This window comes from Rhipicephalus microplus, chromosome 2 (assembly GCF_043290135.1).
Source record: "Rhipicephalus microplus isolate Deutch F79 chromosome 2, USDA_Rmic, whole genome shotgun sequence".
Lineage (NCBI taxonomy): Eukaryota > Metazoa > Arthropoda > Arachnida > Ixodida > Ixodidae > Rhipicephalus > Rhipicephalus microplus.
In genome coordinates, this window is record NC_134701.1 from 220096882 (window position 1) to 220114132 (window position 17251).

Genomic DNA, 17251 nt, shown 5'->3' on the forward strand with positions numbered 1-17251 from the left:
TTCGTGGGATCCTCTCGAAGTGATTTCAGGCACCGCGTGCCCGTTGTTTCACGACACATGCGCTTGGTAATCCCTTTTGAAATCATTGTTGGCCTCCTGTCTCGTTGAGAAATCATTGTGCATTGGCTGGCTGGATGTAACAATATCACGGCTTATGGTTTCGCCTTAACTGAAGCGTTCAAGGTTGTGCAAAGCTAACACGCATAGTGAAACTAAGAGACTTTACTGAACGAATGAAGCTTTCACACGTACGTTCATGCATAATCAGAGAGTCCTGTGCCCAAAGTATACAGACATGCTACGTATCACTAAGTAGTGTGCCCAGTAGTGACAAGCACGATATATCGGAACACTCGGTTTCCCGGTGATCCCATGGACTGCTGAATAGCACCTCGTTTGTCAGAGGGGCGTAATTAGGTTAGAAGCTGTGTGACATATGTAAGTGAATTGTCGCGCTTTCCTCCGAGGAATAATCAATGAGACAAGCACATAAGGATAACCTCGGAACAGGTTTCGCATACAAAATATATAGGGGACTTTGAATAGCTATGACATAATTTGTGTCTTGTTCTGATAACCATTGCTTAATAGACGGAATTCGGATTACGCTTCTTTACACCGTAAAAGAAGTACAAGGGCTCCTTTAGCTCATACTTGCTAATGTCAGAAATAAAACGCTGTTCTGGTTCGTAAGAGCGTATATTCTGTAAAAAATGTCCTATTCATGGTACAATTCCAAATAATAAACATTTTATTAAAAACACAAGCGAGGGTCGACAAAATATTCAGTAGAAGAATGACAAGTAATTACTTCCGTTTGGAAAATGAATAATTTCGCAATTTTCATGGAGTATTTTATTCTGTAGTTAAGCCCTATCACGACGACACATCGAGACACTGGGCCCAGATCTGTGAGCACGTTTTATAAGAGCTGCGCGATTTCCCTCGAGCAACAAGCTTGATAATGCGCATGCAAGCCAATATGAGTCAGCCTCGGTCAGTTTACTTTGTGTCCTCGGTCCACTATTGGCCTCATAGGACAAACGAATAAACATTTGTCGTGTGGTACAACCACAATTCACATCTGTTTGTTGTTGTTTTTTTTTTTTGCGAGTGAAAAGACACTCGATTATGGCCGTCTATAGAGTGTAAAAATATAAGTATTGTGAGCAATGCTTGTACTCTTCATCCTTACACACTCATCACCAGCCGTAGGAGCTATTGTAGTGAAGTTGCGGCTCGCATGAATAAAGAATACACAGTAAGCATACATTTTCCTATTAATACATCAGTGTGTAATCTGCCGCTGGTTTCCATGGGAGTGGCGACGCGTGACGCTTCAGTTTGCACAAAAATGGTGGTAGTACATGGATAAACTTCGTTCTTCCGGCTTCACTTGCGTGCGTGTGGCTTGATGCCAGATTTTCGCAAAACGAACTTCAACTAACGTACAGCAGTTCCAATCGACCACCTTAGCATTTTCGCGCTCACCAATTCAAATCGGCTCACGATGTTTACTGCTATTCCTCATTTTATACAAAACAAATGCGAGAACCGCGTAAAGCTGTAAGTTCGCTCAAAGCAGCAGGCGCGAAATAGTGCAAACTCGTGTGTTGTAGCCATAATTCCGACGGTTATTGAATGATAGCAGTGCGACAGCTTCCTCATCACAAGATTGTTGGAAACTCTGTAACAGGAAGGCAACAGAGTCTGCTGGAGAATCCCTATTATTTGATAGTTAAATCATTGTGGTTATGAGCCAATCTCCGTTAGGCGACAAAACAAAGCAAAACAACAGGAGTAACCGACACTGTGGTTGACACCAAGAAGAAAAACTGAACTTGGGCAGACCACATAAAGTAGAGGACAAATTACCGTAGTTCTACGAGAGCTGCGGAACAGCTAGATGGCAACCATGCAACAAAAAACACATCAGAGGACGAAAAAGGGCTCGAAATAAGTAAGGAAGTAAACAAAAAAAAGCGTGCAGGAATGAATTGGAATCAGCTCGCGTAAAATAGGCTGAACTGGAGGTAATTGAAAGATGCCTTCGTCCTGTTGTGCACCATAAAAGGTGTTTAAAACAAGGATGAGGATGAGGTTATGCGCTGCTACTCAATGTGCAGAAGTAACAGATACGTACAGAAAAGTCAACTTTGATTACATTCAAGGTTGTTTCAAGCTCACTTTAAGAACGATACTGTGCACCCCATTTTCTCAGTGCCTTCCTTGAGACCTGCACTGTTTTATAAGTAAATATAAATCAGCAACTTTTCCCTCAATTTTGTGGCATAAGAGGGAGTAAAGCTTTGAAGGGCAAACATGAAATAACAAAAATTGAACTAACAACTAGAGAGAGAGAAAAAAAGAAGAATATAAACGTGCTTTACTGATTAAAAAAAACAAGAGAAAGAGCACGCAAGAGAAAGTGCCACGTAGGACATGATCGTGGTTGCTCGAGCCATCCTATAGCTGGTGAATCGTGTCATCAGTCACCAAGGATTAAAAAAAAAGAAGGGGGGGGGGGCACCATAGGAGAACCGTACAACGAAAATCTAATAATTATTGCCAGCGCTTTGTTTTCAGGTGCAAATGAACAGATGATGCATTCACGTCCGTATTCTTCTTATCCGCGCTTGCGATGAGAGGCGCCTATTTTCGCGCCCGCACGCAACGGACCGCGGCATCATTTCGCGATTCACGCGAACATGGGACGGACAAACACAACGAAACCGTTGAAAATCACATTAACAGAGCATCGAACACAGCTCGAGCTTCTGAAACAGCAAACCGAACACTGCCTGCAAACTTAATTTTGTGGCATTAAAAATAAGCTGGTAAGTACGAAAAAAAAAACTAAATCTTTCTGATGCCCCGTTTTTTACTTTTTCTCCCCGAGAGGTATCAGGGGAAAAATATGACTCTCCAGTACGACAAATTCGCGTTTCGTAAGAAAGCGGCTTATAGCAAGGCACGGTTAAAAATTACTCATAAATGCCACGTTAACACGGCAATGCGAACGAACATCATGAATACGTGGCTAACGCGAACGTAATGTAAAGTGAAGCGCGCAGGGGGGCACAGAAGCGTGGGTTAAGCGGATGCTTCCGTCGGGAAAACGGCAAGAGCTCTGTGATCCTCCCTTCCTCCTTCTCCCTCTTCCAACCTCCGACGTCTCTGAAGGGAGACGTAATTTATAAACGCTTCCGACTCATTACTTATTTGGCACGCTCGGCAAGCACAAACAGATCGAAGCCGCGTTTGTGCTGACGCGGTTATCGCTGCTGCTTCTTCGCCGGCTGCCAGTGTTGCTTATGCCTCGAAGCCCTTAGCCCACCTCGCCCCGAACGCCCGAAAAACCCTCCGGGTGTTCCCCCCTCTGTTCTTTACATCCGTGACAGAGCCGACTCGTCGTGACACACGTTCCTCCGAGTCGCTTTGTCAGTCTTCGCAAAATTCTTTTTTTTTACTCGTTTGTAGCCACAGTTTGAGAACTTCTCTGTACTTTCTTTCACTCGTTTGTTTATGCCGCGAAATTCTTTCGGTGCACTTCAACGCCTCCACCGCCTCATCCCGGTACCCGTCTGTATATTGGTTAAAAAAGAGAGGCTGAGAATAAGACAAAAACAAAAAAAGTGACCAGGACGAAAGATTGGGAGGGGCATCTTTTTGCTGTTCTCGGAATGCTTTTTCAAACTTCGCAAACAGCGTCGTCCCCGCTACGAGGGTGACGATGACGTGAATGCTGTTGAGCCGGCCTGTGCGGTGCAGTTTATTTATCATCACAAGTGCCATAAAAATTTTACGCCAATCATAAAACACAGGCCGTGGCGACACGGATACAGGCCTTTCTTGCCCCTTGGTTCGCAGCCATTTATACGGCTTGTTTGCGGGATTCTATGTAGGCATTTGAAAAAAGTAGAAAAAAAGCAATGCTTTGTTTTAGCAACAGTGTCGTCTACACTTTCGACATTTGCACTTATGGCAACTCGTCTTTTCATTTTGAAAAGGCTCGGAAATGCAAAATAAAATGAGAATGGAAGCAAGTAAAACAGTATTTCTTGCAAGATTCTCTGGAAGATTTATACCATGAAAACTTTTACTTTGTACCTGAGTTCTGTTTTTGCCATTTATTTTAACGCTACGTTGTGTCCGATGCGGCGCATAATTTACTGGACATCTGACTACGACCGCTCATCACATATTTACAGCTAGCTTTTCTGCGCAATCTGAACTGTGAAAAGAGCCTATATTGTATTCAGTTTATGAAGAGATCGCGAAGTACTACTGGACTCACGGGCGAATTCATCAAGTTTGCTTTGTGATGGAACAATAGTGGTGACCGGCACAAGCACACCTTTCGTCGTCGTGTTTACGGTGCCACAGATAAGCCTAAGACATGTTTATGTCGAGGCTACATATTGGACATTTTCTATCAACATAATCGATCACTACGCTCCCAGCATACGTCTTTCTTTATGGCCGCTGCACGAGCCTGCAGCATACGAGCAAATAAAAGCGACTCTATCGACTCATTCTCGTGAACCAGAATAAAAATTTAATGTATGCAACATAGAGGGTGCTTGTGGTTCGATGATGAATTTCTTGAAAAGTAAGGGTACCTCTAGGCCAATATAAACAAAAAGTCAAACAGTGGTTTCGGAAAGCCGCAGAGCTTATTTGCATGAAAAATGTGCGGCATGTCGAAGTTTCTAGCTGTGACACGTAACGTGCTTTATTAATTTTTATTTGTTATATGAATGTAGTTATTAAGAAGCCATCTTGCCTTGTGGTGCGGAGAACAGGAAAGCCGATCTGCGTTCCCGTCTACTCAGTCTCTCCTTGTATTTTAAATATTTACAACCACGAAACGAAACAAGAAAGAAATAAAAAAACACGGCACTGACAGCCAACAACATGTTTATGGTGACCTGAGAGCACATCCTTAGCGCTGTTGTTACTAAACAATGATTGAGTTGAGCCGGATAACGACGCACTTGCGATGTGGTTTACGGGCCCGAACGAGACATAACTTAGAATATTACGATTGCCGAAATGCTCCCGTGAACACATGGATACACATGCATGCTATTCGGCACCAGCGTTGCTAGGAATTCATTATGACTTTATTATGATAACGTTGCAGCTTTCTCGTTTCAGGATTACGCAAACAAAGCACGCATCAAAAACTACTGGGTGAATTTATGGCACGAGTCATTAACATATTTGCATATATTCATGGCGTCGTTTGTCCTCCAAGTCCCATTGTGTGCCAAATTTAGGGCCACACAATTTCAGTTTCAGAGAGTAAGCTGCATTAACCTGCGCAACATTTTTTAATTAGGTGCAAATTGTGAAGTCGGAGAGGCACAGCAAGAGAACCTAATGTAGAACAGAGTACAGGCCCGTCAAGATAATATCAACTGTCTTCACTGCAGTGTTCGTATTAAGCGTTGCTTCATTGCATATGTGTTTTTGCTCATACGTTTTGCGTCGTTTTTATCCTGAATTTCTGAAACTACAGTTTAAAAGTATTCCCATGCTGCGTGTACGTACAAAGTAAAAGTACTTCTTTTAACAAATGGCAAATAAACTTCAAAGCATGAGGTCTGTCGTTGAGAGAGGTTTGCTCTCTCAACAACAGAACTCGGGCGCAAATGCGTTCACTCAGTTAAAGAAACGTGTTATCAACTATGCGAGAGGGTATTATGACATATCTATTTCAGGTTGCGAACGCTTCGTCGCGCAGCGTTTTTATCCTGTGAACAAGAGGTTTAAAGAAAACCACGTTGACTTTAAGCAATGAGAATTGGCGCAAAGGGAGATACAAGGTACGTGATATGTCTATCATTTATATCTCAGGGAGGCTTCATTTATTGTTTATATCACAATCAATAAAACTTAGTGAACAGAACTTGTTACCGAGCTAGTTAGTTTGTACTTAAGAGGAAAAAAGTCAGACACAGTGCAAAAAGTACCGGATGAAGTGGAGAAACAAACAGACATGCATGGGCGTCAATAAAACTTTAAAAACTAGATGTCAGCTCAAGAGCGAATAGCGGTGCTTTGATGTGTCTATTTCAAAAAAAAAAAAAAAAAAAAAACGCCGTGAAGCTTGCAGATTGTTGCAATTGGTTGTATGCTCCGCTTTGTGGACAGATTAAATTTTCCGTTAGTAGTGTTGAATGTATCGAACCTTTTTTTCAAGTACACTCAGGAAACTCAAGTTTCGATATCGCACGTAGTGTGTATTGATAATGCTTTTTAATTATTCAGTGCGTGTTGGTTCTCGCTGCTCATACAGAGAATTTTCTGTTATAAAATTTGTGGTTGAGAAATAGTGTTGTCTTCTACGCTCATCTTTAGTCCTTGTGTTACGAAGAAGTTTGACAATATTGTTCAGTTATTGATAAGAGAAAGGTAACCCGTGTAGAATATTGTCGAGATAAAAATAAAGAAAAGTGAACTTTTTTATGACAAAAAAAAGGCGAGATAATGGGCGAATTTTTTGTGTGTGAAAAAAAGTGATGTAGCTATACAAAAGAGCAACGCTTCATTAAACTTAAAATCAGAACATTCGGGTTTCCCAGTAGTGCTGTATATGTCTGATAATACGTTTAAATTTTCCTATTTTATTTATCTCCTCAATTGGCAGCAAGGATTATTCCTTCGTTTATCAGATCCAGACAATTTATTCATTCTGTAGCTACGTGCATGACGTAAATAGTTGTTATATTAAAATAAAATTTATTCAACATCAAAATGCGTAAGTTTGCCGATGCCTTTGCTGGAAGGGTCTTTTTTTCTACCATAGCTAACCGGTCTGTGAATTAATAACGTATCAATATTTGAGGAGCGAGCGTTTCGCTTAAGCTAGTGTGCTATGGTAGAACAGCATCCTATTATTGCTGAACTGTAGGATTGTGACTGCATTGGAGCAAGTAGTGACAATACTGTTGCATTAGTGAACAATTCGTTTGATTGATAATCATGGTGAATCGTTTTAGCTTGAAAAAATAATGGACGAGATGTTAGAGCAACAGTCGTATTCACTGTTTTTAATTTCGCGACGGCAATTAAAGTAGTCAGAGGTTTGGTTTGGGGCAATACACATCAATAGCAATGAACTAAATGCATCATTTTTAGTTTAGCGCAGGTTATTTTGCAACATCCCCAAAATAATGGAAGGTCTTTTTTATATGCGCTGTTCGATACGCTTCAATTCAACGTATAAGCATAAAGATAGGCAATGCTGTTTCGTCTGCTGAAATTTGGTGGCAAAGATGCCATATGGATCTTTGTTAAGCTTGACAAAGCGACAACCTAAAATAAGTTTTGTTCTTAGTTTTTGTTTGCATCTTTTTCATTAGAGCGAAGAAATAACGTGCTGTGCTAAAGAGGTATTTTTATTCAAAACGCTGTTTATTGCCAACATCCTTGAAAGGTAATTGTCATATGCCCTAACCACGCTTTCAAGGGCTATCGAAGTCTCAACGTCTTATTATAAGACATCGTCGCTTTGTCTTGCAATAGCTGGCCATCGAAGGTTATCACCTGTTGAATGTCAATCATGCAATTGCGTACATCACAGAAAGCTACCTTACCGTTCGCTGAACATGGTCGGACGACCGATGAGAGGAGAACTAGTGGCAGGGCGTAGAGCAGCATCAGCTGAAGCATTGTTATCCTGAATGTGTTAGCAAAAATGGCTGTCCTGTTGAGAACTACCACCACATTTTGAGTGGCGAATCAGCTGCGGACATCGTTCCTGGTCCCGTGCTTGGCCATCAGCGCAAATAGCACCCAAATGTACCACTGGTTACTGCACCAACAACACTGTGCAAGAAGCACGCGACTTCCTTTTTTTCACTGCAACACCGCCGACCGTACTTTATTTTCGTATTGTCCGTATGCACCAACACGCGAAACAGGGCTCACGTCACGCCAGATTATCCAGCACATAGCTGACAACGTGTCGCAGGTGAATACCATCACGTGCGGCAAGCAGCGCGCAGCGAACAAACAATCGTTCTGCCGGGTCACCGTCAACGCATTCTTGCAAGTGGCACCAAACGGGGCAGTCACTCTGACGCAGTCATTTGCCTTTTTAAAGGAAAAACCTCTCACTTTCACACTTGCATACGAAAGTGGTGCGCAAACGAGAACCGAAACACGAAACGGAGTGTTTTGGCTTTACCGCACGCCCGCGTGCCTTGAGGTGTTGCCGCCGTCTCGAACTCCGGCACTCGACGCATGCACGCTGGTCGCCGGCGAAACCACGCTTTCCCGCCGCGGCGCACGCTAGGAGAGCACTGGGGCACGGGCGAACACGAACTTCGGGGAAAGCTTGCGCGGCTGGCTTGCGACAAGCTGCACATTTCTGGCGCGACTCAGTTTTGGGGAGTGCCTCCCCCGGAACGGGTCCGCGTGTTCCGATCGATCCTGGCGTCGAGGCTAAGGACGTGGGCAGGCGCATGCGCATCAGGTCTCAGCTGGCGGGCGCTTTGGGGAAGGAAGGGGGAGAGAACAGAGGTACAGATGGAGGACGGGATAGGGAAGAGAGGAAAGAAGCAGAAGAAGCAATAAAACATCTCGGGGAGCATCGAGATTATCGACACTAAGGAAAGCGAGGAATAAAATGTGTGCAAAGGTTGGGCATGCCACTTGATGCGGAAGGTAGCCGGCCCCCTTTTCTTTCAGGTAGAACAGTGCTTTCTTTAGTTGCCCGCTGTACTTTTTACACAGTCAGCCCTCGAGCGCTCAGCTTTTTCAGGGGGATGAGAAGGCTGTTATCACGCAATAAAAATAGGTATCGCTTTGGTTTAGCGTAAGTGTATCGCAGTGAAGACCACTGAGAGTTTTCGGGAGGATAAAGCCACCGCTCTTGTAAGGGTTGAGTTACGAGTTCGACTGAAGTATAGAGTCACATTGGTTTAGGTTAAGTTCGATTGTTTGAATCGTTGATGGTGATGGCACTTGGAATTGAAATGGAATGAGAAACATGTGATCTGTTTTCGCTTCTCTACTGCGTCCTTTGTGTGTAGAAACAAGATCAGTGTTCCGGGAACTAGCTGTGCTTGCATGTGTGTGAGTGGCGAGGCATGGGATGTATGGTAAGACTGTCTAATTGGTCTTGTTAAAAAAACTCAAGCGCACAACAAAAGTGCTAACATCGTGCCTAATAGATCGAAAATAAGAATTTAACCAACTATGCAAAAATGTCTAGATACAGAGAGACGAACCTATGCGATGATAATTTAATATTACCTCTAGCTCATCGTAACCATTTCAAAGTATCAAAAAAGGCAATCTCACTTTAATGCAATATTGTTAGAGAGCTCCCTTTAGAAACCTTCTGGTGTCGGTGTCATCGTCATTAATTGCGAGCGAAAAATCAGTGTAATCCATCATTGAAAATAGAAACAGATGCAAATAAATATTAAAGTTATCACCATGGCGAGCGGGACTCAAGACCAAGACTTCTGTGTCTCAAGCAGTTGTTCTACTACGGTGTCATTCCCGCGTTTAAATGTGCCCTGAAATAAAGCACTAAATTAAGGCAGGGCGAGGGGTGTTATTAACACATGCAATACTGTGGGACAAAAGCGTAAAATTTCACCAGGCGTGAGAACATAACTAGCGCAACATGTGTGTGGTTTGAAGGTGTACATATAACTAAGGGCTGAGGCATAAATTAGTATCATCATCAGCATGAACAAAGTGGACAAGTTTAGTGTTGCTTTGTGGACATGTAGCGGGTACATTTCGAATCGATAAAAAGAATACTTAGGTGCAGGGGTTTTTGGCAACTGTACCTCCAGTAGGCATTCTGAGGTGGCTTAAAATTACTGATGGGAGAAAAGTGGCTTTCGTTGAGGGATGGCTGAGGTGTCTACCAAGAAGTGAATCGTGGCCTGTTGAGAAGACTATGTGAATGAATCCCGGTTACGCTATTGCTTTCTACTCCTGCCAGCAAAACTCATCATTATCATCATCATCATCATCGCAATCATCATGATTAAGTCCAGTGCCGGGAAAAAGCTTGTGCCAAGTTCCAACGATCAACCCGTTCCTGTGCCTTCTGCTGCACGTTATACCTGCAAACTTCTTAGTCTCATCTGCCCACCTAATTTTCTGCCTTTCTCTCACACGTTTGCCTTATCTTGAAATACAGTCAGTTACCCTTAATAATCAGTGGTTATATCGTTCTAATAGCACTTCGACTCGCCCGAGTTTTTATATATTCGCATAGGCTTCAGCGCGAATTTGACGAAGACAAAGGAGACACATCTCTGTTCTGTGTGTCTCGATCCTTTGTCTTCGTCAAACTTGCGCTGAAGCCTATCCGAGTATCTGGTTATACTGCGTACGCACTACGTGCCCTGCCCATGTCCAATTCCTCTTGATTTCAGCTACGATACCCTTAACCCTCACTCTGCTAAAGGGTTTCCAACTTTTTTCTCACAATAGAGTCTCTATCAAACTATGATACGCATTCCAGACCCCTATGATTTCGAAACTTATGTTAAAGTTTTAATTTGTCAAATTCCGAACCATCTTTGATACAAGCACACAACATTCTCGAAGTTATATTACTGATGTGCTTGACGAAAGTCAAAGTGACACGAGTGTCTAAAAGCCTTTCGTACCACTGACACATGGTTGTATCAAAATGAGATTCGTTAATTTTACAATTGTTTTAAATGGCGAGCGGGTGAGGTTCACGCTATTGGGACAGCACCCACTACAGTGCCTCGCTTAGCAAACAAAATGTTAATTAATACAAAATAACGCGTGTAGTACGACACCACATTCAAAGTGTAACACAGCTTGAGAGAGCATAAAACACAGTTTTGTACTCATGCCCACGTAAGATTAACTAGTGCACCCAGAACTAAATAAAGAAACATTCCTAAAGCCTTATAACCAGGAAAAAATTAACAGAATGCTGGTTAATTAAGCAATAGGGGGAGCACATGATCCTAATACCAGACGTAGCTACTTAAAAACCTTTATATCCCTGAACTAGATTTTTCGCATATATTTAGGCTAACACTTCCACAACGTATATGAACCTTCTCATTTTTTAAATGTCACTAGTGTTTATTTTGCTATCTGTTGCCGGACATAGACCAAGTAATATTTGAGGCCCATGAATGAATGGCTAGGGTTTATGTCCCAAAAGAGAATATGAAGACAGACGCGGTAGTCTGTCATGCTGCGACAATTTCAACCTCCTGAGATTCCTTAACGTGCACTTAAATTTACGTGGGCCTCAAGCATTTTGGCCCCATCAAAAATGTGACTGCCCCAGTCTAGATTTATTTATGCACATTCTTGCATAACAGCAACACGTTTACTCCCAATGTACTGCTGGCTGAATCAGATCTACAGCAGTCGCGGATGTTCCACACTTTTTCAACAGCCTAACTGCACAAAATTATTTAAATACGCGAAACCTAACCTGATGGTCACCTCCAAAGCCATTGTTCTGTTGGGCATAGCGAACACATCCGGAGTTGACTCTGTTTAAATGCACCAGAATTGTACCAGAACAGAGCTTTACTCAAGCAGCAATGCTAACTACCCTAAGAATTGTACACCTGCCAACAGTTCGTCAGTTTTACCGACAGTTTTATATGAATCTCGCAACCATGACAAATATGTGAGTCAATAGGACGAATTAGAATTGCTGAGTAGGTTTTTAAACACTCCGTGAAAGCTTAGTTGGTACATATTTGACATTAGCATTGCATAAGAAAGATCACTTGCGGAACTATTTGGTCTGACGTATTTGTTACGAGAGCATAGTGCAAGACCTTACACACCAGTAGAAAAAAAAAGTATATTATTTAAGGGTCGCATTTCTTTGTCAGGGCACAACCAATGAAAACAAAAAATAATTAAGCGAAAAAAAAACCATTGGGGGCATCAGTTCTCTTTCTTGGTGTAACTAAGCATTTGTTTTACGGGTTGTGACATACAAAAGAAACAAAACCTTGTTTGAAGTGTTTTACTTGTGAATGTACAATTTTTTCGACTGAAATTTATAGCATTTAACACTTCCAGAGGAGCAGCAAATATCACATACCTCTCAAGCGGTGTCTTTGTGATTATTATAAACAACAGCTTACCCGAATCTAAACTTTAAAAACAATATATCCAGATAAAGAGGTCCAATTCACTTTAGATAGGTGTAAGGGCATCATTGCTCGGGACCATATGCTCTGGCAGTGTGCTGTGGGCTCCACATGCTGCGACGATGAAAGAGACTAGTGGCAAATAGTCCTTCGAAGTGAAGATCTTTCAGATCAAGCACAGGCTGTTCAGAAGGCCCACGATACAGCAATAAGGTTAAACCTTACTCTTCCAACATGGGAGCCGCCTGCGTCGAATTAGGCGTTGATCTTGAGGACGTAAACAAAGTTCACCATACAACGTACAACCTGTACTATATCTTTCAGTTAAACAATTTGGTGCTGTCCATTTTTTGTGCGTAGTGCATCACTGGAAACAATCTTCCAATATTGTTGTTTTCTTTTTACTTTGTTGTCACTGTTCTTAAAATTAGGTTTTGTTTGGTGCTATACCCCGAGAAAGGACATCTTGCTTTTACGCTAAGTTGACCAGCACCCTTTTATAGTCATTTTCCCTCGACAGCCCTCGACATTCCTCGACAGTCCACAAGGCAGTGAAAGCCTTCTTGTGTTTCTTGAGAAAGACGTGTTTTTGTGAGTGCCTGTAACATTCGGTGGTGTTCTGCACGCTGCAGTGAAATTACTGTCAGTCTCTCCTTTTCTTTTCCTTCTCTTCCCTCTCTCTGATCTTTTTTGTCCCCTTCCCTAATTCCCCCGGTGTAGGGTAGCCAACCGGATGTCTTACTGGTTAACCTCCCGGCCTTCTCTATATTGTTGCTTTTTCCTTCCTTCCTGCCCCTACGGTGTAAATTAGTTGGTTAGCTTAGTTGGCCTGGTTTAGATGCTCAATTAGATAAAATAGTGAAAAAGATCTTTAAAATTGGGGGACCGTTAGGCTTTATATCTAAGAGTTGAACGCAATAGCGATATTCTGTTCCTAGTGCGCACTTGAAACACTCCGTTTGTGAAGTCTCTTCGAACTTGCTATGCATTCACTACCCACCGCTGCCCCTTTAAGAGGGCAGTAGCGTGTGTGCCTTTTGTAGTGGCCGATTGGATTTAAGCCATGAAGTCCATATGATAATCCCATGTTGTGACACCTGACGCCAATGTACGCTTGAACCGGTCATTATTGCTGCAATATCTCATATTGCATTGTGAAGCATGTACACAGGACGCGCCAGCTGTACGTACATGCGATCCTGTCCAAGGCATTATCACTTTCTTCAAGGTACGTGCCAATTGTCCGCTAATAATCGAGTAGTCAGCACCAGTGTCTATTAAGGCAGTTAAATTGCGACCGTCGAGCAGCACAGGTATGTCCATTGAAAAGTCGCTCAGCTGGGATACAGGCGCCGGCGTAGTCGAATTTCCGTTGGTCCGATGTCGCGTCGATTGGAGGGCGAGGTCTTCATCACGTCGAGAATCAGCGGCCTCGCCTCGAAAGGTCGCTGGCGTTAGTTTTCCAGGCGAGGGCTCGGAGACCGTCCTTGCGGCCTTCGATTTCCGTTGCCTGAATAAGATGACGACCGCGGTGACGGTGAGCGCGACTGACGCCTGAGTGGGACGTTCTGCCGAGCGATAAAATCTTCAATTTCTGGTGGTCTCTGTCCAAACCGGGGGCGGGGTGAATTGGCAGGAAAACCCTGCAGCCCAAGTCGGCGGTACTGGCAGTCTCGGTAGAGGTGACCCGCTTCACCGCAGTGGTAGCAAAGCGGTCGTCGGTCGGGCATGCGCCATATGTCGGATTTACGCATGACGGGTCGAGTGTCTGCAAAATAAGGGACCACCTGTGCGGACTGCAGTGTGGCGTACGGGGTTGCGGCTGGTAGTGGGACTGGTGCAGGTGCGTTGTGTTCGAACGTGTCGGTATAAGTGGTGCGCTGGAAACCACTCACTGGGGATGGTGTCGTGGACGACGGAACGGTGCGTCTCAATACGTCTGCGTAGGTCACCCCTAGAGGTTCACTTGAAGTTGCGAACGCCTGAAGTGGTGCAGCAACCTGCGTTGGTGTCTCGCGGCGAGGTGTGCCGAGCGCATGCTGAACTTCGTCACGTATGATGGTGGCGATGCAATTCGTGGAAGGCTGCTGCTGCGCCTGGTTCAGCTGTTGCAGCTGTTGTAGCTCGTCGCGAACAACCGAACGTATCAGCTCGCGAAGCGCTCCCACGTCGGTCGGGAACGAGCCTAGCCCGGTGGTATAGGTAGCATTCACTTGCCGATCGTACTGGTTCCGCTGCTGCAGCGCCTTTTCCATGGCGACGGCTTCAGTGAGGAACTCCGCGACCGTTCTAGGCGGACTACGAATGAGTCCAGCGAAGAGCTGCTCTTTCACACCTCGCATCAAGTGTCGCAGCTTCTTGTCTTCCGGCATGGTTGGATCGGCGCGAGTGAACAGATGAACCATATCCTCCACGTATGTAGCCACACCTTCATTAGGCATCTGCATGCGGGACTGGAGGGCCCTTTCAGCGCGCTCTCGACGATCGAGACTCGAGTACGTTTCGCGGAGCCTGTGACAGAACTCATGCCACGACGTTAGGAGGCCCTTGCGGTTCTGGAACCATGTGCGAGCACCATCCAGAAGACTAAAGTACACATTCTTGAGCTTCGCTACTTCGTCCCACCCGTTGAAATCCGCTACGTACTCGTACTCAGCCAGCCAATCTTCCACATCTTCATAGAGGCCACCACGAAAGGGACTCGGAACACGTGGTTTTTGTAGCGTGTAATGAGTGGGTGCAGCTGCGGGTGCAGCGGTTGGAGCAGCGGCGGCTCCAGCGGTAGGGGAAGCGGTGACAGCAACAGTATTCTCCATACCAGTCGACGTACTTGTACTGTGAGGCACAAACTCGGGGGACAGTCCTCGAATCCTCCGACTGAAACGGTGTACCGGCGTAAGCTCTGGGTTTTGGGTCACGTTCCGGCTGCTAGAAGGAGTCTGTTGCATAGGTGAGGTTACCCAGCACCTCCACCATTAAAATGTCACGTTAAAGAGACAGGAGACGTTTTTAAGGCGTCCTCACAAAAGTCCGAAGAGCGGTCGGCTCAGCGCAGCCAAAAACAGAACAATGGCACGAGGGGAACTGCCACTTCGTCTGCCTCTTTTGCGCTGGCAGATCAAGCGCGCGGCACTAAAAGCACTTCCTCTACTTAAAACTTCAGTGTAAGTAGCTTTTCACTGTATTCACAAGCAGACGCGTGACCGTTTAAACCAGACTGGTATCAAGAGTTCAAGAAGTGTGTTGATCAAATACCCCTCCAGATACAGTGTTAAATCATATTGTTTTGTTGTGACTACGGGGCACTATTCGAAGAACCCCTTGGGTATTTTTCACGCCTTGTATATGCGTAACCTACATTTGTAATAAATGCCACGTAACAAAAACGTCGCATGGCCGTGTGACAGAACATCCGCTTGGCAATCGTACGACCCCGGTTGGATCTCCACTCGGACCCAAACGAACCTGTTTCGGTCCCCACTCTGACCCGGGATCTTTTATTATTTACTTCATTCCCATCATTCTCGATTTTTCTCTCACGCATACAATGATGATTTTTCGCTCGCAATCAACGATGCCAACGCCAGAATTTCTGTGGAACAAGCTCCCTAATGCAATCATGTTACTAACGTATGAGCAATGCACTTTTTTTGTGTTTGTGCAAACTATTAAGTGAACCACAAAAAATAGCACCTATTGTGCATGCGGTTGCGTGCGTCAGATGGCATTTGCTGCGTGAACACGCATTTTCAAAAAGCATGTGTGCCATAAATCTACATTCTTTATTACTTATGCAAGCGCCACGTAATAGTCAAGTGTCTTGCGAACGATCAAGTTGCGACAAATACTCGTGCACAACAATGGTGCAATAATGACTAGTTCACACTGAAACATCCGCTTTCTACAGCGACCGCGATTCCCCTGCCGCCGAAACACAGCGTCGTTCGCACTGGACGCTCCCCGCGCCGCCGAATATGCCATCTGCTACGGGGCGAACGCGGGATGGATGCGCTGTCACCCGGTTGTTGTCGTGGCTCGCAAACGCTACTACGCTATCCAGTGGTGCATGCTTCTACGATTCTCGTACGCAAGAAGCAAGAAAAGACAGTACTGCTTACTTTGCTGGCAAGTGGCTGTCTTGTATTGCACGAACAGCAGAAAAACCACCGATGCCAGCGGCGTTGGTGGGTTCGTTTTGCTTTGCAAGACCGCAACAAGCTCGGTCACGCCAACAGCAAGCTCAGTCACCTCTTTCACGAAATACGGAGGCGAAGTAGGCACAGAGTAGGTTAAACTCCCGTTGGTTTCAACATTCAGTTACGTGCACTGCAGCATAACAAGTGAGTAGGGCTTGGCCGCCATTTTTAAAAATTCCTTGACTAGCGCTCCTATTGGTCCGCGGTGACCGATTCGGCGGCAGACGCCGCAAAAATCGGTCCGAGAGCGATCGACGCGGAAAGGGCCCTTTCGGCGGATCTCGCCGCCGCCGAACCGGATTCGGAGCACTTTCGGCAGCCGGAATGCTCAGTGTGAACGCGGCCTTAGTGCGGTCATCGCGCACAACCACTCAAGGAATTCGATGCAGAAAGTGACAGAAAGGAAGAAACAGATAAGTGAAAAAGCAACAAGGTTCTCAGTGTTCAACATATTAAATATGTTGAACAATGGGGAACTGTTGAACACTATGGGGAAGTCAGAAGACAGACAGCCGCGGAAGGCAAGTATTCTCCTTTGCAATGGAGCAGCAGCTGCTTTGTGTAAACGACGGAAGCCCAACGTTTCTACGGGGAACGACATACAGTAGCTGCCTTGACCTGACATTTCTGTCACGAAGCCTAAATGGAAAGGTCAAGTAGTTCGCAGACTATGAAGCTCATGGAAGCGACCACATACCAACTTACTTGAAGATCAAGGGCCTGGAAAAATCGCCAAGCTACGACACTTGACTCGCATCGACTGGACAAAGTTCAGGTCACTGTCGGAAAAGAGGTGTCAAGAAAACAAAGCGCCTCTTCTTGACACCCTCGAGGATATAATTAGAGGTGCTACTCAAGAAGCGACCTATCATATTCAACATACTTCAGAATATTGTCAACATCAAACGGAATTGG

At 44.7% G+C, this 17251-nt stretch overlaps 1 protein-coding gene across 1 annotated transcript in view; it reads right to left on the bottom strand.

Annotated features, from left to right (window-relative positions):
- The window catches only part of LOC142793763 (cell adhesion molecule Dscam1-like), a 510593-nt gene extending 502571 nt beyond the window's left edge, over positions 1 to 8022 (bottom strand). Inside the window, exon 1 of the mRNA XM_075885808.1 lies at positions 7605 to 8022. Coding sequence (XP_075741923.1) covers positions 7605 to 7680 — 76 coding nt within the window. The 5' untranslated portion in view covers positions 7681 to 8022. The remainder of the gene's footprint in view (positions 1 to 7604) is intronic.
- Positions 8023 to 17251: the final 9229 nt, after the last annotated feature.